The following is a 19953-nucleotide window of genomic DNA, read 5'->3' on the forward strand; positions in this document are numbered from 1 at the left end:
ATCTTTTCAATGTATTTTCTCCATCATTGTCAATGCATATACAAGTTTAGGAATGTGTGTATGTGTGTGTGTGTGTGAGCAACTTACCGCCCTTGTTCGTTAAATAGTCTGCATGCCCCTTTTTCACTTTGTCAATGAAGCCCAATGTGGCCTCCGCCCGACTGATGAGGTAATCTGTGTAGATAGTCAGCAAGATAAACATTCATTCATTTTTTTTTTTAACAAATGTTTTTTTTTTTTTTGACATGACATACAAACATTTACAGTAGAAATCCACTATAAAACACATAAATGCTCCTACTCGTTCTCCCCCCCCCCCCACCGGACCCCGCTTGAATACATCCATTATTCCGTTTGATACCAAGGATTAAAAGTTCATATAATGCTTTATCCTCTCCACCACTTCTGACCAGATTGCTATGCTGGCTTCATTAACACCTAGAATTCGTGCTGTAGATATTCATTTTTATTATGTACAGAATGCGTTTGCTGTAAACATTCTTGGAGCCATCTTTCTGACAGGGTAGTAACTAGATAAGCAGGGTAATAACTAGATATGCAGGGTAGTAACTAGATATGCAGGGTAGTAACTAGATATGCAGGGTAGTAACTAGATATGCAGGGTAGTAACTAGATAAGCAGGGTAGTAACTAGATAAGCAGGGTAATAACTAGATATGCAGGGTAGTAACTAGATAAGCAGGGTAGTAACTAGATATGCAGGGTAGTAACTAGATATGCAGGGTAGTAACTAGATAAGCAGGGTAGTAACTAGATAAGCAGGGTAATAACTAGATAAGCAGGGTAGTAACTAGATAAGCAGGGTAATAACTAGATATGCAGGGTAGTAACTAGATAAGCAGGGTAGTAACTAGATAAGCAGGGTAATAACTAGATATGCAGGGTAGTAACTAGATAAGCAGGGTAATAACTAGATAAGCAGGGTAATAACTAGATAAGCAGGGTAGTAACTAGATAAGCAGGGTAATAACTAGATAAGCAGGGTAATAACTAGATAAGCAGGGTAGTAACTAGATAAGCAGGGTAATAACTAGATAAGCAGGGTAATAACTAGATAAGCAGGGTAGTAACTAGATAAGCAGGGTAATAACTAGATAAGCAGGGTAGTAACTAGATAAGCAGGGTAATAACTAGATAAGCAGGGTAGTAACTAGATAAGCAGGGTAATAACTAGATGTGCAGGGTAGTAACTAGATGTCTACCTGGGGAACTGGTGCAACAGATATGCAGGGTAATAACTAGATGTGCAGGGTAGTAACTAGATGTGTACCTGGGGAGCTGGTACAGCGGATGTGCAGAGGGTCGTCCAGTTTGGCCACAGCGTCCTGGATGATGCTCTCAGCCTCCGACACAGTGCCCTGAAGCAGAGCAAACTGCTCCTCCAGCAACTTCTGCTGCAGCTGTTCTTCCCGACTTGACTAATAATAATGAACAGAGACATGAGAGACAATAAAGACACCGGATACACGTATGAGAATATGACATGTGCACGTATGAGAATATGACATGAGAAAATGACACGTGAACGTATGAGAATATGACACGTGCACGTATGAGAATATGACATGAGAATATGATACGTGCACGTATGAGAATATGACATGAGAAAATGACACGTGAACGTATGAGAATATGACACGTGCACGTATGAGAATATGACATGAGAATATGATACGTGCACATATGAGAATTATGAGTCAGTGAGTGAGAAGAGTGAGGATGAGAGATGTTTACAGCCCAGTGCAGCATGTCTATGTTCTAAATCAACATTAGAATTTTAAATTTTTTATATATATTCTTTTATGTGTCTATTCATTCTGTTTAAACCAATGGGGGTTTTCTTCACAGTTGCAGATAAAGATTAGGCTACACTAATATTATACTATTATAGAGTATATGACTCTGTCATACAAATCTAAATAAAACATTTATCATAAATTATGTAGCCTATCTGCATCCGCTTGGCACTCGGCGCTCCATCAAGACATCACCATCACTTTCGTACCAACCGTGCCCTCATTGGATTATTTATGTTGACGAAACTGATGAGTTATATTCATTAAAGAAAGTCGATTTAATTTAAAAATACTCATTTAATCAGATTAATCACTTTATTCCAATTGAGGATTTAGTTTGAGGATATTTTATATATATATATATTTTTTTTTTAACAATTTCTTTTTAGATTTATTTTTTTTGTAATTAAAAATGAAGGTTCGAGGGGGGGGGGGGGGGGCATTATTATTATTCTTTGTATCTGTGTTTGTACATAATATATACCGATCAGACATTGAGGCAGCACCTGGCTATGATACATCAGACATGTGTGGGTCATTGTAGACATTATCCATCAAGCCAAGACACAATACTCTTTACTGTAGAGTGGAGAGTTCAACCTGGAATCAAAAGAGGTAGGACTCGCCAACACAGAGAAGGGCTTTTCTGCAGCGTAGCGGACAGAACCAACACACTGCAGAATGCAGCTCAATTAATAAAGTGCAGTGGGAGTGTGACGAGGCTGTCGTGCACACTGCTGAGCTGATCTGGGCTGGTTGTCCTGACTGACCTTATCCTGCAGTTTCCCCTGCAGCTCTCCCAGCTCCCTGCTGCTCCTCTCTCTCTCCTGCTGAAGGGACGACTGCTGCAGCTGCGAGGCCTGGCGCAGGGAGGACAGCTCCGCCTCCTTCTCACTCACAGAGCGCATCAAGCGCTCCTTCTCGGCCTGTAGGGCGGTCACTGAACCGCTCAGCTGCTCGCCCGTCTGGGAAGGGAAGGGAAGGGAAGGGAAAGAGAGGGAGAGGGAGAGGGAGAGGGAGAGGGAGAGGGAGAGGGAGAGGGAGAGGGAGAGGGAGAGGGGAGAGAGAGAGAGAGAGAGAGAGAGAGAGAGAGTGAGTGATGCCTCACCTATAGACAAAAGGTGGTTTCCGCCACAACTCACACAATTTTCTAACAGGAACTTGTGTTTTTTTTGGCCAAATTGATAGAACGGTCCTTCACATTTAGATCCATATTCCTGAATTGTTATTTCACCAATGATGGCCGTCATGGAATCTTTGATGATAATGCGGTCATGGAGAACAGAGAACAACATGGTTTGTTGCACAAGACTCTGGTCCACAAAGTAAGATAACATATTGATCCCCTTGGAGACGCAGTAATGAGCCATGACTGACTCAATCGATTAGATGCAGTCACCTGTTGACACCCTTACTAATGCAGTATTTCCTGCTTTATCACAACACACACACACCTTCTCGTTGGTCTGCAGGGAGGCCTTGATGCGCATCATTTCTGCCAACTTCTCCTCCAGCTCCCTCCTCAGCTTCTCCATTTCAAACTTCTGCTCTTCCAGCTGATGAGAATAAAGTAGAAGAAGAAGTCTTTAATTGTCATGCAGATTAACACACACACATGCAAGATGGGCGACACACAGGAACACACACACACAGGAACACACACACACACACACACTGAAATGTCTCTCTGCACTTTTCCCATCACGTCGTCCTTCCCCCCAAGGGCAGCCGGGAGCAGACATGGGCTGGGGCGTGGGTCACGCCCGGGGACCAATCCAAGTGCTCCTGTCCATCTTTGTCAGGGACGAAGCGACAGTGTTAGTGATCTGTTCTGCGTGTTTTTCCATTGGGTTTATCTTATCAAGAGGGGAAACCCTTGCGAGCATGGGGAGAACATGCAAACTCCACACAGAAAGGCCCAGGAGATACCCCACCTGGGTACCTGGCAACCTGGTCCCCAAGTGGGAATCGAACCCATGGCCTTCTTGCCGTGAGGGCGGCGACAGTGTTAACCACTACACCACCGTGCAGAGAGTGCATTCACATCAACACAATCTTCCAGATGTCAGCTAATGTTACAGTTAAGGTCCCAGATATTAGCTAATATTATCGTTAAGGTCCCTAAGCCATCATATTCAGGTTTCTAATATCGGTATATCTAAGCCATCATATTCAGGTTTCTAATATCATATTCAGGTTTCTAATATCGGTATACCTAAGCCATCATATTCAGGTTTCTCACAGTCAGGATATTGTAAATGGAATACTCAAGAATCCTGGACAATATCCAACTATCTATTAATGTGCACTTAACAAACTCATTTATACTGCAGTCAATGGGGTCAAGCTCACTGAAACCTACTCTGTGTGCACTGTGGGGTCAATTTCAGTGAACTTCAGTCAGGCTCGTACAGGAGCTTGACCCCATTGACTTATGCATTGGTTTGTGGCTACCTAGCCGGAGCCAAGTCAAGTCATTTATTTATATAGCGCATTTAAAAAGCTCAGAGCCTACCAAAGTGCTGTACAGTAACACTATTGAATTAAAAACTATAGACACTCACACAGTGCAACAGAGGACAATACAACATGACAAAAGACAGGATGGACCGTCAATACAGTAGGACCACAAGACACTAGGAATATACAACAGACGATCCAGTATGACATAGGACAGTAGACATGTTATGACACAAAGACTATACAGCCGACAATATAGTAAGACATAGGAGACTAGCCGATGTTATGGGAGTAGGACTATGCAACAGACATAGTATCAAGGGACACCTTGGATTGTGCTGAAAAAAAGGATTCTACCGATCAACATCATCATAGGAAACGGAAATCCGAACCATCCCTTTAACTACAGCCCAGAGGTGAACAAAGTAAACAAACCCTCATGTCAGCATCCTGCTTGATGCGATCCACCTCGAAGGACAGCTGCTGCTTAGTCCTCTCCACCTCCTCCTGGGTCTGCTGCGTGGCCGACAGCATCTTCACTGTGTCAGCGCTCTGTCAACACAACAACACACACCGTCTGGACGGGAACCAAACACTACACACACACACAGACGCTGACGTCTAGTTTAAATTGACTAGGGCTGTCAAAATTAATGCTTTAACTATGGAGATTAATTGAAATGTATTAAAGCATTAAAATAAATTAATCTAGATTAATCTATGGAGTGAAAGATCTTCCATTTTAGCGCCGCGGATATAAGAGAGAGGTCTAGCTGAGTCAATGTTGATGGTTTTGTTGAACATTTGTATTTCACAGGAGAGAAACTGTATTTAAAGAAAGCTATTAAAATAGTCTTTGTAAAATCAACACAAAGAAAGTATATTTAGATTCATTCATTCCATGATTTTACTCAAGTAAATATCTGTTACAAGCTTCGGTCTTATGTAGAAAAATGCTATTTTTAATCTAGATTAATTACAGAAAATTGTGAGATTAATTAGTTAATTTTTTTTTAATCTATTGACGGCACAAACATTTACAAATTAGTCTGGGTTGGCTTGAAGGGGTCTCTACCTTCCTGAGTAGCTCGGCATGGCTGGCCACCAGATCAGCGTGCTTGTCCTTCAGCTTGTTGTAGCGCTGCTCTGTGGCCACGGATCGTTCTGCACAGACGGGAGAGAGAAGGTGCCAATGTTTGTGTTTGGAACGTTTGCGCATATGAGACTGGTGAGCCACAAGTGATGCAGTGTGTGTGTGTGTGTGTGTGTGTGTGTGTGTGTGTGTGTGTGTGTGTGTGTGTGTGTGTGAGGGAGGGGGAAGAAGAGAGAGGGGGAGAGAGACAGACAGACAGACAGAGGGAGAGAAGAGACAGAAATGGAGAGACACAGAGGGAGAAAGAGGGAGTGTGTGACCGTGCAAGTACTTCATGTTGTTCACTTCATGTCACATTATAATTATACATTATATGTGAAATAAAATATATATATTTTGTGTTACTCAAGTATGTGTATGTAAGAGAGAGAGATAGAGATAGAGTGTGTGTGTGTCTCACTCTCTGCTTCGCTTTGTGTGTGTGTGCCTGTGTGTGCATGTGTGTGTGTGCCTGTGTGTGCATGCGTGTGTGCTTGCTCTCACTCTCTGCCTCGCTGAAGGTGGCCTGTGTGTGTGTGTGTGTGTGTGTGGGCATGTGTGTGTGTGCCTGTGTGTGTGTGCATGTGTGCGTGCGTGCTCTCACTCTCTGCCTCGCTGAAGGTGGCCTGTGTGCTCTCATGCTCTGCGTTTCGACGCCTGGTGGCCTCCAGCTCCATGCGCAGCTGCTCGTTCTCCACCAGGGCGCGCTGTTTCTGCGCCCGCTGCTCCTCCAGCTCGGCCTCCAGACTGTTGATCTGGGACTTGAGCTGGGTGATGTAGCGCTGAGCCTGCAGGAAGGGGAGGGGCCAGGAGACACCGTCACCACGGGACACACGCTGGGAGGACGGACTACCAGGAGCGACCAACATCACACTGACACCCAAGTCTAGTAACTGTCTGTCCGTTAATGTCGCACCAAACGACCAAATCAAATTCCTTATGTGTAAACTACTTGGCAATAAAGACCTTTCTGATTCTGATTCCGATAAGATAATAGAAACCCAGAGTAGACGTGAACAACATTCCAAGTCTGTGAGGCTTGACACCATGAATCAAGTGGAAGGTAGACTGGATTAAAGGAGGAATAGGCGACCGCCGATTTCTGGCAATTTCTTTTATTTCTTATTATATCTCGACAGTAATCGATAGTACTAAAAAGAAAAAAAGAAAAAGGTAAAATTATTGGAATGAGCGAGCCGTCTATCAAACGCTCTCTGCTCTAGTGATATGTGTGCTTGATATGCACATAACAGTTGTGCGTGTACACAGAGGCCTGCTGCTAACACATAGCTGCCTGGTAGCTACCTAGCGGGTGTGGCTTCGGAGGCATCCTGATGCGTTCCGATTGGGGAAGGGCGGTGTTGAATTTGGTTTAACGACTTGAAAATATTTCGAATTCTGCTCAAAATCAACGGCCGCCTATAGCTCCTTTAAGAGTTTATCACTGGACATAAATAACGATGCGATAAAAGAGTCACAAAAGAGGCAAAGGACTAATCAATTGACCCATCTCAAACCGGCCCTCTTTTTGTTGATCCACCAATCAACTTGTTGATTGTCTGTTAACGTTCCACCAAATGACCAAAACAAATTCCTTGTACGTGCAAACTTACTTGGCAATAAGGACCTTTCCGATTCGGATTTTAAGAATGATATGTTAATCATTTGCCCTGGTTACAACTCAATCGATAGCTGTGAGCATGCATCACTCGCCTAATGCCTGAAGCTAGAAACCTTCACATTTTGTGATGTCACCACCACTCTGGGCCTGCTCCATAGACAATGATGGGGCACTGAACTTGTGGGCACATCAAATGTTTACCAAATGTCATAACCAAAATAACGTTTATATTTAGGGTCATACCGGTTGGATATACAAGAGTATAAAACTAAATCAAGTCAGATTTTACATCACAAATTCAAGGGTTCTCTCTCAAAGCTTTGGGAGGGACAGGTGCATGTTCACAAATATCACTATTTTTACTCCGCCTATATTTTTATGCACTTCCTGCCAATTTCATGAATTTTATGCACTTCCTGCCAATCTCTTGCATTTCTATGCAAATTGTATGCCTATTTTTAACTATTTCATTTGTTTGTCTATTCTATCAGCGACAATCAAACTGTAAACAAAGAGGCCTATTATGCTTATTTTATGCCTAATCTTATGCCTATGTTGTGAAGCACTTTGGGCTGCAATTCTTGTATGAAAGGTGGTATATAAATAAAGATTATTATTATTAATAAATATGGACTCAACTGTCCCAGGGCATAGGAATAACACATCAAGTTAGAAAATGTTAGAATTAAATGGAGTCATTCCCCATTTACATTTTCTGTAAACTAACTGATCTGCACCAAACGCAACCAGCTGTACAGACGCTCTGGTCCCCTTCTCTTAAACCAGTGTTGATGACTTCCATTCTGAGACTAGGTGCTACATTCTACATGTCAAGGTCAATATTTGCATCCTCCTAACATGTGACCCAGATTCCTGACGACGGCGTTGACGACGTCATCCGCGGTCAAAACCTCTCCTATATAGTCAACAAGTCGGAACGCCAAACGACAGTTGTTGTGGATTTGTCCGAGGGTCAGTCTAATCCGGCTCAAATTCATTCATTCGCGTCACATTTATTAGTTAATTTTCATTAAAAATTTAATTAAAAAACAACAGAAACTACAGCAGTTGAAGACGATGCGAGTCAGGTAGTCATCGGTCAGTAATTACGATGTGCATTCTGCCAGTTGTTTTGACTATTTCAGTATTGACACGTTTTTTTTACAGCAAAAGTGTAACGCTGAAGTGAACGGTCACTTCCACGTCTTTCCACCCCGCCAACCAATATGGTGGCTGTGTAAATAAATACCTCTCCCTTGACTCTCTCCAGTTCTGTTCTCAGCAACTCCATCTCCCTCTTAAGGCTATCAATCTGGAGGTCTCTGTAGGAGCAGATCATACACACACATAGTCAATGACAGCGGGTACACAGGATACACTGAGGAGAGTTTTCAAACCACGTTTTATATTTATTTATAGTCTAGAATGGTAAAGACTGTGGCTCACCGGTCATCAAAGCCTCCGTTGGCAGGTCCGAACGCCTGATCAAACATGTCAAACTGCTAGGTAGAAGAAAATGAAAACATAAATCAACAATTTTCAATATCACAGCAGTGATTGAGTGACAGTGTGTGTCAGTATCAGTCAGTCTGTGTCTGTATCACAAGCTATACCTGCTGGGGCTGTGTCTGTATCGTGAGCTATACCTACTGTGTCTGTGTCTGTATCACAAGCTAATCTATACCTGCTGGGGCTGTGTCTGTATCATGGGCTATACCTGCTGGGGCTGTGTCTGTATCATGGGCTATACCTGCTGTGTCTGTGTCACAAGCTAATCTATACCTGTGGTGTCTGTGTCTGTGTCATGGGCTATACCTGTGGTGTCTGTGTCTGTGTCATGGGCTATACCTGTGGTGTCTGTGTCTGTGTCATGGGCTATACCTGTGGTGTCTGTGTCATGGGATATACCTGTGGTGTCTGTGTCTGTGTCATGGTCTATACCTGTGGTGTCTGTGTCTGTGTCATGGGCTATACCTGTGGTGTCTGTGTCTGTATCATGGGCTATACCTGTGGTGTCTGTGTCATGGTCTATACCTGTGGTGTCTGTGTCTGTGTCATGGTCTATACCTGTGGTGTCTGTGTCTGTGTCATGGTCTATACCTGTGGTGTCTGTGTCATGGGCTATACCTGTGGTGTCTGTGTCTGTGTCATGGTCTATACCTGTGGTGTCTGTGTCTGTGTCATGGGCTATACCTGTGGTGTCTGTGTCTGTGTCATGGGCTATACCTGTGGTGTCTGTGTCTGTATCATGGGCTATACCTGCTGGGGCTGTGTCTGTGTCATGGTCTATACCTGTGGTGTCTGTGTCTGTGTCATGGTCTATACCTGTGGTGTCTGTGTCATGGTCTATACCTGTGGTGTCTGTGTCTGTGTCATGGGCTATACCTGTGGTGTCTGTGTCTGTGTCATGGGCTATACCTGTGGTGTCTGTGTCTGTGTCATGGTCTATACCTGTGGTGTCTGTGTCTGTGTCATGGTCTATACCTGTGGTGTCTGTGTCTGTGTCATGGTCTATACCTGTGGTGTCTGTGTCTGTGTCATGGGCTATACCTGTGGTGTCTGTGTCTGTGTCATGGTCTATACCTGTGGTGTCTGTGTCTGTGTCATGGGCTATACCTGCTGGGGCTGTGTCTGTGTCATGGGCTATACCTGCGGTGTCTGTGTCATGGGCTATACCTGTGGTGTCTGTGTCTGTATCATGGGCTATACCTGCTGGGGCTGTGTCTGTATCATGGGCTATACCTGCTGTGTCTGTATCATGGGCTATACCTGCTGGGGCTGTGTCTGTATCACAAGCTATACCTGCTGGGGCTGTGTCTGTATCACAAGCTATACCTGCGGCTGCGGTGTCTGTGGCTGTCTCATGATCGACGCCTGCTGCGTCTGTATGCTGGACATGCTGAAGTCGTTGACGTCAATCAGAAGCTCAGGGTCGTCATCTTCATCATCATCGTGCTGCTCAGGCTCCTCATCGGGGATGACCACCACCGGCTTCACGTGCTTGGCCAGCGAGGCTGCATGCAGGAAGTTAGGTGGAGACTGGAAGGAGAAAAGATAAACAATAACGACTGAGGAGTTTATTATCAACAGTGGCTCCTCCACTAGACAGTGGCAGTGCTGAGGTAGTCGGTGATACTGGTGGTACTCTGTGCTCAGGCATCCACCACGTACATTACTGTACTTATATATATATATATTTTTTTTTAAATAGAAATAAAACCCATTTAGTTCATTTTTGCATATCAGTGCCCACGTGTTATCAACAACATTATAAACTGAAAGTGTCTGCACGGACAGCAGAGCTATTTCATAGGTATGTGCAGCAGAGTTGCAGTACAGAGTAGCTCAAGTTTCACTTTCACTTTAGGAGTAGATTTAACTTCATGTGTAGGAGAGAAAGAAGGCTCTAGAGATGAACGACAGGAATGATGGCAATCTTTCAGATTCAAACCCTGCGGCAGCTCGACTGGAGGGGAGCTCAAATGTCACATCACCACGGCAACCGTAATGTACTGTACGTGTAGTATACCGTATAATATGGTATGTCTTCTTGTCCTACCACCTGTATCAGTGTTCCTGCACCAACACTACCAAGACCAACTCATGTCCACTTACTGCATCGGGTGAATGAAGTGATCCTGATTACAAAACACAACAAACATACAGCGGCCATTGTGTCATCGATCTTAGTAATGACTGTGGTTATGTTCCCAGAGCCACCCATCCCCTCCCAGTCCCCTCGCTATCCTTACGTCAGGCAGCTTGGGAATCTGGATGAGCCTCTTGAAGTACAGCATGTCTCTGGCTTTATTGAAGAAAGTCTTAAGGCTGTGGGGCAAAGGGAAGAATTCCTTCAAAGCGTAAGTTTGTTTCGCAAACACAGCAATGTTTTCCAACACATTAAAAAAGGTCATAGCAGAGATGAGATGGTTGAAACTTCCTGTAGACTGACGGAAACGGCTCCCTCGGGTTCAGCCTGCTGTGGCCTGTTCAACGCTGTCAACACCGCAATGGATGAATCAGTGCCCATTATGGGCTGGATGTAGGGTTGGGCGATATGGCCTCTAAATGATATCGCGATATTTTTTGGCCATATCACGATACACGATATATATCGCGATATTTTGACATTTCCTCTAAAGCACTTAAAAATGCTTGATTTAACCCTTTGATGCATACAGTCATGCCAATATGATGATTATAATAAGTCCCTGCAAAATATGTTTCCATTATTAAACCATGAAGATGCTTTAAAAAATAATTAAATGAAAATGTACTAAGAGTAGTCTACTAACACACTAATACAATTTTTTATTTACATCTAAGACAATTTATATAAAAACTATTGGGTGACAAAGACTTTTGCACAGTACTGTGTTTTCTATCCACTTTAGCCAAACACACACACATATATATATATATATACACTACTGTGAGAAAATAATAATCACACACAAAGCCTTACAAAGGGATAATAGCTTATAGCAGACTTAATGATTTTAGAATATTTCAGGTATTACATCAATGCCTACTGAATACTGAGATAACCTAACATCTCAGGTCCAAAGAGAAAGAGAAAAAAGGAAGACAGAGAAGGAGTGGAGTTGAAGGATATAGAGAGAGGGAGAGAAGGGGGAGAGAGGGAGAGAAGGGGGAGAAAGGGAGAGAAGGGGGGGAGAGAGAGAGAGAGAACGCGTTTGCGTTTTGAGCGTATAAGCTGCCGTAGGCGATGATGTCACACTCGAATGTAAACAGGAAGTTGAACACAGAGATTGAAACTGGATGAAAGAAACGAATAACCAATAAATATGAAGTTATCTTTAAACCTCTGTTGTCAAGCGTCGTCAATATAACCCACCCCCTTTTCTCACTAATGGAACTAGTGTCGTGGAGTCCGCTTTGAGCTAACGCTAGCAGCTAAGAGCTAGCAGCTAAGAGCTAGCAGCTAAGAGCTAACGCTAGTTAGCTTAGCCTATTATGGTTTAACTTATCAGCTAACGTTAGCCCATTGCATGTCATTGAAGCTCCGCGCTGGTCTGTGTAATGAAATTACAATTGCATGTCATTTAAGATCCGTGCTGGTCTGTCTATAATGAAATGAGAGGAACGATCTGCACTAAAGCAAGTCTCATATCAGCCGCAACGTGACAACATATACTCGATGTTCACGATATAGTAATTTACTACATCTCACGTAGAACAAGCCGCGATACATCGAGTATACTCGATATATCGCCCAGCCCTAGCTGGATGTACAGTGTCTAAAAATAAATCAGTGCCCATTATGGGCTGGATGTACAGTGTCTAAAAAGAATCAGTGCCCATTATGGGCTGGATGTACAGTGCATAAAAAAAAGGCCAAGAATGGACACACAGGAGCCACACTCACAAAAAAAGGAATGCTACCTCCACAAGCCAAGAGATTAAAGAAATGCAATTAAAGACTGTTAATTATGCCATCTGACGTACAATAAAAAGTACAAAAGTGCTCAAACGTAAAACCTTTTTACACATCCTCATACCGTGTACCAGGCGGCCTAATAAACAGATTTTTTTTTTTTTTTTTTATCTAGGCTAGAGTCGTTTTTAGAGAGCTCCCCTTTGTGAGTGTGAGCTGTGTGTCCATGCTGACAGGTCCGACACGACCCAGGGGGGTGGTGGAGGGGGGGTGGAGTGTTTTGCATTGGTTTGGTGGAGTGATGCAGTGACAGGGTGAGGCAGGATTATGTTGCAGCCGTCCTATTGTACAACGAGCCGCGCCCTTTTCAGGACGTGCTCACCCTCCTCCTCCTCTCTTTCCCGGGGCTGTGGGTGACTTACCTATGGAACTGGTCGTGGAAGCGTTCGCGGTGTCCTTGCAAGGTGTCTGCAGGGAGAGCTGAAATACACACGGCACAGAGTTATCAGACACAGGCATCCACCACGTACATTACCTGCTCACCGCCCCAACCGGTGGTTTTTTATTTTGTGTGTGTGTATATATATATATATATATATTTCTTTAAACAGAAATAAAACCGGTTTAGTTCATTTTCACCCATGTTCATCAAATAAAAAAACTCATTTGTAAAATACTAAGCGTGTTATCAACAACACTATGAACTGAAAGAGTCTGCACGGACAGCAGAGCTATTTCATAGGTATGCCCACTTCCTGCTATTAAGAAACAGCTCTCTCTCAGACATCACCAAATGTATAGGAAACATAACATGTTATAAATATTATATAATACCACCAAGCAATACTTTAACAATGTCAATGCAGCAGAGTATTTGAGCAATGTTCTTATCGTAATTTTTTATCTTCCCGTGAAGTTCAATGTCCTTCTCATTTTAGGCGTTCAGACGCTACACTGTACAACTGTCTGGAGTGGGAGCGAGCACGAGTTGGGTCTTACAGGCATGTAGCTGGAAGAGCAGCTTGACAATGAAGTGGTAGAGGTGACTACAGTCCTGGATCACCTGGACGAGCGGCGACAAGCGGCACTGGCCCGACGTGAGGGTGGAGATGGCGATGGATGTGTTGAGCTGCCGGATCACTGGGGGGTAAAAACACACACATTATTATCACAGGGCAACCGTGACTCAGGAGGCAGAGCGGTCTTTATGCCTCACATTCACCCACACACCGACGGAGGGACAACCATGCAAGGTTCGGACCAGTTAGGGTTTAAGTGTTGTGGTGGATTATAATGTATCAATTATATCATAGACGGATCTTCTGATGAAAATACCGTAATTCCTCTAATAGTAACCGGTATTCAATTAAAAACCGGTCTCTATTAATGACCGGGTGCGCTGTTGAGCTAAGCAATTATAAGCCGGCCTCCTAATACAAGCCGGGTTTCATGTATATTAGAGGAATTACGGTATTTCCCTCAACGGATTTACCATAGGCATTAGGCAATATATTTTGTTATTGTTGTTATATGCTGGCCTGGCTGTGCAGTAAATACCATATAATGGTATGGTGTTAATGTTTACCAAGAGAGTAAGCCTACCTCAGAATTGTATAAAACGAAGTTATTATTATTATTATTCTACCAGTATTGTGATTGCACTATTTTACTTTATTTAACTTTTTTTGACCACCTGTTTACTACCGTATTTCATACAGTACTTGGTTTCAATAAATGAACCCAGTACATTTTACTGGGTTCAAACTGACACAAAATGTTGATTTATTCATTATGATCCGTTTGAAAATTTGAAATATAGGCCTCTCTCTTATACATGCCTCCTCCTAATACAAGCCTGGTATCCGCTACAGTTGAAACAAATACAAGGTTACTATTAGAGGAATTACGGTAGGTTAATAGTCAAAACAAAGTACAAGTGTGTTAAATGAGCTTTGGCTGAGAGGAGTGCTCTCCTCTGGCCATCTAGGAGAGACTGAAGAAGAGGAGTGCTCTCCTCTGGCCAGCTAGGAGAGACTGAAGAAGAGGAGTGCTCTCCTCTGGCCATCTAGGAGAGACTGAAGAAGAGGAGTGCTCTCCTCTGGCCAGCTAGGAGAGACTGAAGAAGAGGAGTGTTCTCCTCTGGCCATCTAGGAGACACTGAAGAAGAGGAACGCTCTCCTCTGGCCCGCTAGGAGACACTGAAGAAGAGGAACGCTCTCCTCTGGCCATCTAGGAGACACTGAAGAAGAAGAGTGCTCTCCTCTGGCCATCTAGGAGACACTGAAGAAGAAGAGTGCTCTCCTCTGGCCAGCTAGTAGACACTGAAGAAGAGGAGTGCTCTCCTCTGGCCAGCTAGTAGACACTGAAGAAGAGGAGTGCTCTCCTCTGGCTCGCTAGGAGACACTGAAGAAGAGACGGAGACTTGACCTTAAGTAGAGAGGGGTGGGGGCCGTAGCCCTTGGCCTCTCACCTAGGTGTGAACTAAGCTATTGTTTGGGGCAACCAAAAAGGATTCCTCGACAAAGTGTCTTGCTCGAGGACACTTTGACACGCTACCGGAAGGAGCCGGGAGCTGCGATCGAACCGGGAACCTTTTCGATTACCAGACCACTGCTCTACCCGGTAATCAGAAGGTTCCCGGTTCGATTCCGGCTACTCCCGGCAGCGTGTGTTGAAGTGTCCTCCTTGAGTGAGACATTTAACTCCCCTAACTGCTCCCGATGAGCAGTGCGAGTGAATGGGTGAATGCGAGGCATAATTTGTAAAGCACTTTGGATAAAAGCGATATATAAATGCAGTCCATTTACCATTTTACCATCACCACCGTAAACAAACAAGCATCTACCAGGCATTAGCAAAGGCTTTGTGATACTGGTTCAGAAATGCAGCACAGAGGCAATCACGCAATCACACACACACCTATAAATAGATGTGGATAGAAAAGCACTGCTATTGTGTCACGGGGGAGAGTGTATGATGTGTGGAGGCACAGTAGGACCACTTCCAGAGAACACGACGCCCAGCGCGGGAACAAGGGCGGCTGCCAGACTTGTTGTTTACTGCACATTTGCAGGGTTTGTTTATAGTTGTTCAGAATGGAGATCCTGTGGCCTATTTCCTCCAGGCCAGAGAGAGGCATACCCATTACCACAGAGTCATCGGGGAATCTACTTAATGTTGATCCCCCACCCAGCCCCCCACCACCGCCAAATTACCGGCATTTCCTTTTTTGGTGAGAATCTATTGAAGCCAAAACATTACAAGGGAGCGTGTTTCCGTGGTTCCATTAAATCTAGAGGAAGATAAAATGGGGTTGTTTTGACACTTGCATCCCTTGCAGCCGTTTGAGTGAAATCAGAAGAATTGGTAAGAGGTTTTGTACATGTGTTCACACAGAAGAACTCAGCCCTTTCTGAAAAATTATTAAATTTTGGCGGTTGGCAAGTTCGCCTCCTTAGAAAACGTCTGCATTTTCCATTGTGTACAATTAGTCCATTGATTAAACGGGGGGGGGGGGGGGGGGGGGGGAAGGCAAGTCTGGTGACATTAGTGATCAAATATTTTATAATCTTTTCATCATTTAGATTAATATTATGTGACTTTTATGTACCCCTTTTTCAAGATTTGATGAAAGGCACCTTGCAGTATGTGAAAATGGCCGTGGTAAAGACGGTGACGGTGCAGTGGCTGTGGAAAGATCCAAGTCAACAATGGGCCTTTATGTTGTCTGTAATGGTTTTGCTATTGGTTCTTTTTTGATAAAGATGAGACATAAATATTGCTACATATAACATGCATGAAAGGACTGAGTTGTAAAATAACAACAACAAGCCAATAGAATGTCACCTGACCTAAGTGCACCAGAAAGAGCCCTCTTTAAAACAATGCAGAAGGGCTGAATCAGTATGGCTTGCATTTCTTGAATTATAACCAGGCCAGTTTGCCATTTAGATTTAGGTGGTCATATAATATACATTATAACCTAATCAGTGACCATAGATCAGGATTGTAATTCTGACAAAAGGTCTATGTATGTGAGGCTCAAGAGTTTCAAATGTCTTTTCGGTCCACAAAAAAAAGAGACCATAGTTTTACAAAAACGAAAGTCTATACTGGCAAAAAAATAAAAACTCTTTTGGAGGGAAAGCAAGCGCTCACAATACACCTTTCTTCGACTGGTCCTTGGGCTCCAGCGCATAAATAGCTAATGTCAGCAGCGGCAGCCCTGGAGCTCAGGTTACCCATCACTGGATGGGCTGGAGGTGGGAGGGGAGGTAAAGGTAGAAGGGAGGCCCCGTCTCACCTGTCTCCGCCAGCCTCAGCTCCGTGTCCAGGTAATCAAACACCTCCACTGTGAGCTGGAACCTGGGGGAGAGAGAGATGATACCCCGGTCAGTCAGGAGGAGGGATCCAGTCGAGACGTGCCACTTAATGGGCCCCGCGGTAAAGGAGAGCAGGGGGGCCGCGGTGCCCTGCTTCCGTCCTCTGGTTGAGATAGTGTAACTAGACCTGCTATAGTGACTGTACCAAGGAGAAAACCGTTACTACCGTAATTCCTCTAATAGTAACCGGTATTCAATTAAAAACCGGGTCTCTATTAATGACCGGGTGCGCTGTTGAGCTAAGCAATTATAAGCCGGCCTCCTAATACAAGCCGGGTTTCATGTATATTAGAGGAATTACGGTATTTCCCTCAACGGATTTACCATAGGCAATATATTTTGTTATTGTTGTTATATGCTGGCCTGGCTGTGCAGTAAATACAATATAATGGTATGGTGTTAATGTTTACCAAGAGAGTAAGCCTACCTCAGAATTGTATAAAACGAAGTTATTATTATTACACCAGTATTGTGATTGCACTATTTTACTTTATTTAACTTTTTTTGACCACCTGTAATTGCACTGTTTACTACCGTATTTCATACAGTACTTTGTTTCAATACATGAACCCAGTACATTTTACTGGGTTCAAACTGACACAAAATGTTGATTTATTCATTATGATCTGTTTGAAAATTTGAAATATAGGCCTCTCTCTTATACATGCCTCCTCCTAATACAAGCCTGGTATCCGCTACAGTTGAAACAAATACAAGCCGGGGTTACTATTAGAGGAATTACGGTACATTACTGTGTCCTTTTCAGTTTTTTTGGGGGGGGGGGGGGGGTATTTAGATTTTGTGAATGTTAAATGTGAAGTTGGGGACGCACGTGAATATACTTGGACATGTTTTGAAATAGGCCTAAACAGAATAGAAGTACTTTATTAATCCAGAGGGAAATTCAGCACCACAGATCGCTCAGAATAAACATTTACTCAAAAACAAGAATACACAGTCAAAGATATACATTCTAAAGTACCGTAATTCCTCTAATAGTAACCCCGGCTTGTATTTGTTTCAACTGTAGCGGGTACCAGGCTTGTATTAGGAGGAGGCCTGTATAAGAGGGAGGCCTATATTTCAAATTTTCAAACGGATCATAATGAATAAATCAACATTGTGTGTCAGTTTGAACCCAGTAAAATGTACTGGGTTCATTTATTGAAACCAAGTACTGTATGAAATAGTAAACAGTGCAATTACAGGTGGTCACTGGTCATTTCAACGTTTTCAAAGTGAAATTAAGTAACTAGCTCAGTATGCAGCTCAGTATATTAGTAACCCGGCTTGTATTAGGAGGCCGGCTTATAATTGCTTAGCTCAAGAGCGCACCTGGCCATTAATAGAGACCCGGCTTGTATTTGAGACCCGGTTACTATTAGAGGAATTACGGTATGTATATACGTTCTAAAATATACGGTCCAAAAATATACAGTAAAATGTACAGGAATGTACAAGGATTTATACAGCAAAGAAATCGCATTGATAAATGTATTTCAAATAGTAACCGGTATACAAGACAATAATACCATATTCAAATCACTGTAAATTTGAATGAAGTATCGGTTGAAAGTCACGTTCCATGCGATTTGAAAGCATAGTAATCGACGGTAAACTGAAAGTGATCAGTTTATGTTAGTGGCAGGTAGTCAGACATCTGTAACGGATACAGTGTTTCCCCTAGGAGGGGTGGTAGGCCCCCAAAACTACTAGTGTTTTCGCGGGGCGCACGTGTCACGGATACGTGGTGTCAACAGTGAGAGAAAATGGTGGTTTTTTCAATGTATATTTGGTTTATAAAACTGATATAAAGAGACGCTTTAAGAGGGTAATATCATTATCATCACGGGATGATATTGACGGTGGTGGAACCAGTGGTTTCACAGGCACAGGCCGCGTCAGCGAGGGTGTTTGTTATGAATTCCTTGTAAGAACAAAGATAACAGAGCGAGGGAGAGGGGTGACCTCTTTAATGCAACAGTGAATGAGACGTTTTGAAGTGTGTGTAAAGGTTAAACGCGGTTGTCATGACAGCGCGTCGCCCTGAAAACCAGAAGAGGGGCGGGGCTATCGTTTCTACGACGAAGATCTATAAGTCGAACGGTGTTTCCGGGTGTAAGGCAGACTAAAATCTGACTGAGACTAAGAGGGAAGGAACCAGGAGAGACTCTCTCTCCTCCACCACGGAGAGGGGGGGAAGGGAGAATGCCACATCATCATTAGCTTCGGCTACCACGAGGATGGTCTTGGCTAACGAACAGGCCTGACCACTGTTGGACTGAGAGACAGAGGGACAATAGACTGGACTGAAAGATCATTAGATAGACTGAACCCACCGAGGGGTCATTAGAATAGACTCTTCAAGGACAATACAATCTGTTAACATCTGAGCTGAGGTTTCTGTTTATAGCAATAAAACAACGCTTTTCCTCATAAGGTATTTCACGGTGTCGAAGTGTCGAATTCTTACGGAGGTGGAGAATTATTATGGTTTGCGCATTGTACTAACGGGGTGAGATAAGGATCTTATCTGCCAGTATAGGAGACGTCAGGACCATTAAAATGACACAACGCAGAGGAATTGGATGGAGAGCCAAGCAGACGAAGACGTGATACTGGCCAAATTTATCAGGATCTAACAACAGTGTCGTCATAGATGCCATTCTTTGTGGATCTAGCCCTGAGACTTGTTACGTGCAATGCTAGTCAGTCTTGGAGTTGTCTCGGAATGGATTTGGTAGCTTTTTTCTGCGTCTCCGTAGACCGTGCCGCGGTTTTAATGTCTTAGTGAAGATTGATTTATATGAAAACCGATGTATGTATAATTTAGCTAGCTCGCCAACGTTACTGTGATTAAAGCAAACTTTAATAAAAATATTTAAAAAAAATATATATATATTGCATTTTTTTTTATTATAATTTTTTCTGGGGGGGGGGGGGGCGTCCCGTGGCAATGGTAGGGGAAACACTGGGATAACATTTTGAAAGTAATGCTGCATTTGATTTTATAACAGGTCGGAAAGTCCGACTTCCTACTGAGGGCGACAGTGGCTCGGGAGGTAGAGCAGTCGTCTGGTAATCCCGGTTTGATTCCCGCTCCTTCCGGGCAGCGTGTCAAAGGGTCCTTGAGCAAGACACTTG

The 19953-nt window shown here is 43.5% G+C and overlaps 1 protein-coding gene across 1 annotated transcript in view; it reads right to left on the reverse strand.

Annotated features, from left to right (window-relative positions):
- hip1rb (huntingtin interacting protein 1 related b) overlaps window positions 1-19953 on the reverse strand; it is a 71608-nt gene that overhangs the window by 15524 nt on the left and 36131 nt on the right. Inside the window, exons 7-20 of the mRNA XM_084323316.1 lie at window positions 16731-16792; window positions 13427-13567; window positions 12850-12907; window positions 10782-10857; window positions 9865-10068; window positions 8476-8531; window positions 8279-8351; window positions 6013-6196; window positions 5352-5440; window positions 4712-4828; window positions 3271-3372; window positions 2587-2781; window positions 1291-1438; window positions 88-174 (exon numbers count right to left, since the gene is read on the reverse strand). Coding sequence (XP_084179442.1) covers window positions 88-174; window positions 1291-1438; window positions 2587-2781; window positions 3271-3372; window positions 4712-4828; window positions 5352-5440; window positions 6013-6196; window positions 8279-8351; window positions 8476-8531; window positions 9865-10068; window positions 10782-10857; window positions 12850-12907; window positions 13427-13567; window positions 16731-16792 — 1592 coding nt within the window. The remainder of the gene's footprint in view (window positions 1-87; window positions 175-1290; window positions 1439-2586; window positions 2782-3270; window positions 3373-4711; window positions 4829-5351; window positions 5441-6012; window positions 6197-8278; window positions 8352-8475; window positions 8532-9864; window positions 10069-10781; window positions 10858-12849; window positions 12908-13426; window positions 13568-16730; window positions 16793-19953) is intronic.

This window comes from Notolepis coatsorum, assembly GCF_963971535.1.
Source record: "Notolepis coatsorum genome assembly, chromosome: 10".
Classification (NCBI taxonomy): domain Eukaryota; kingdom Metazoa; phylum Chordata; class Actinopteri; order Aulopiformes; family Paralepididae; genus Notolepis; species Notolepis coatsorum.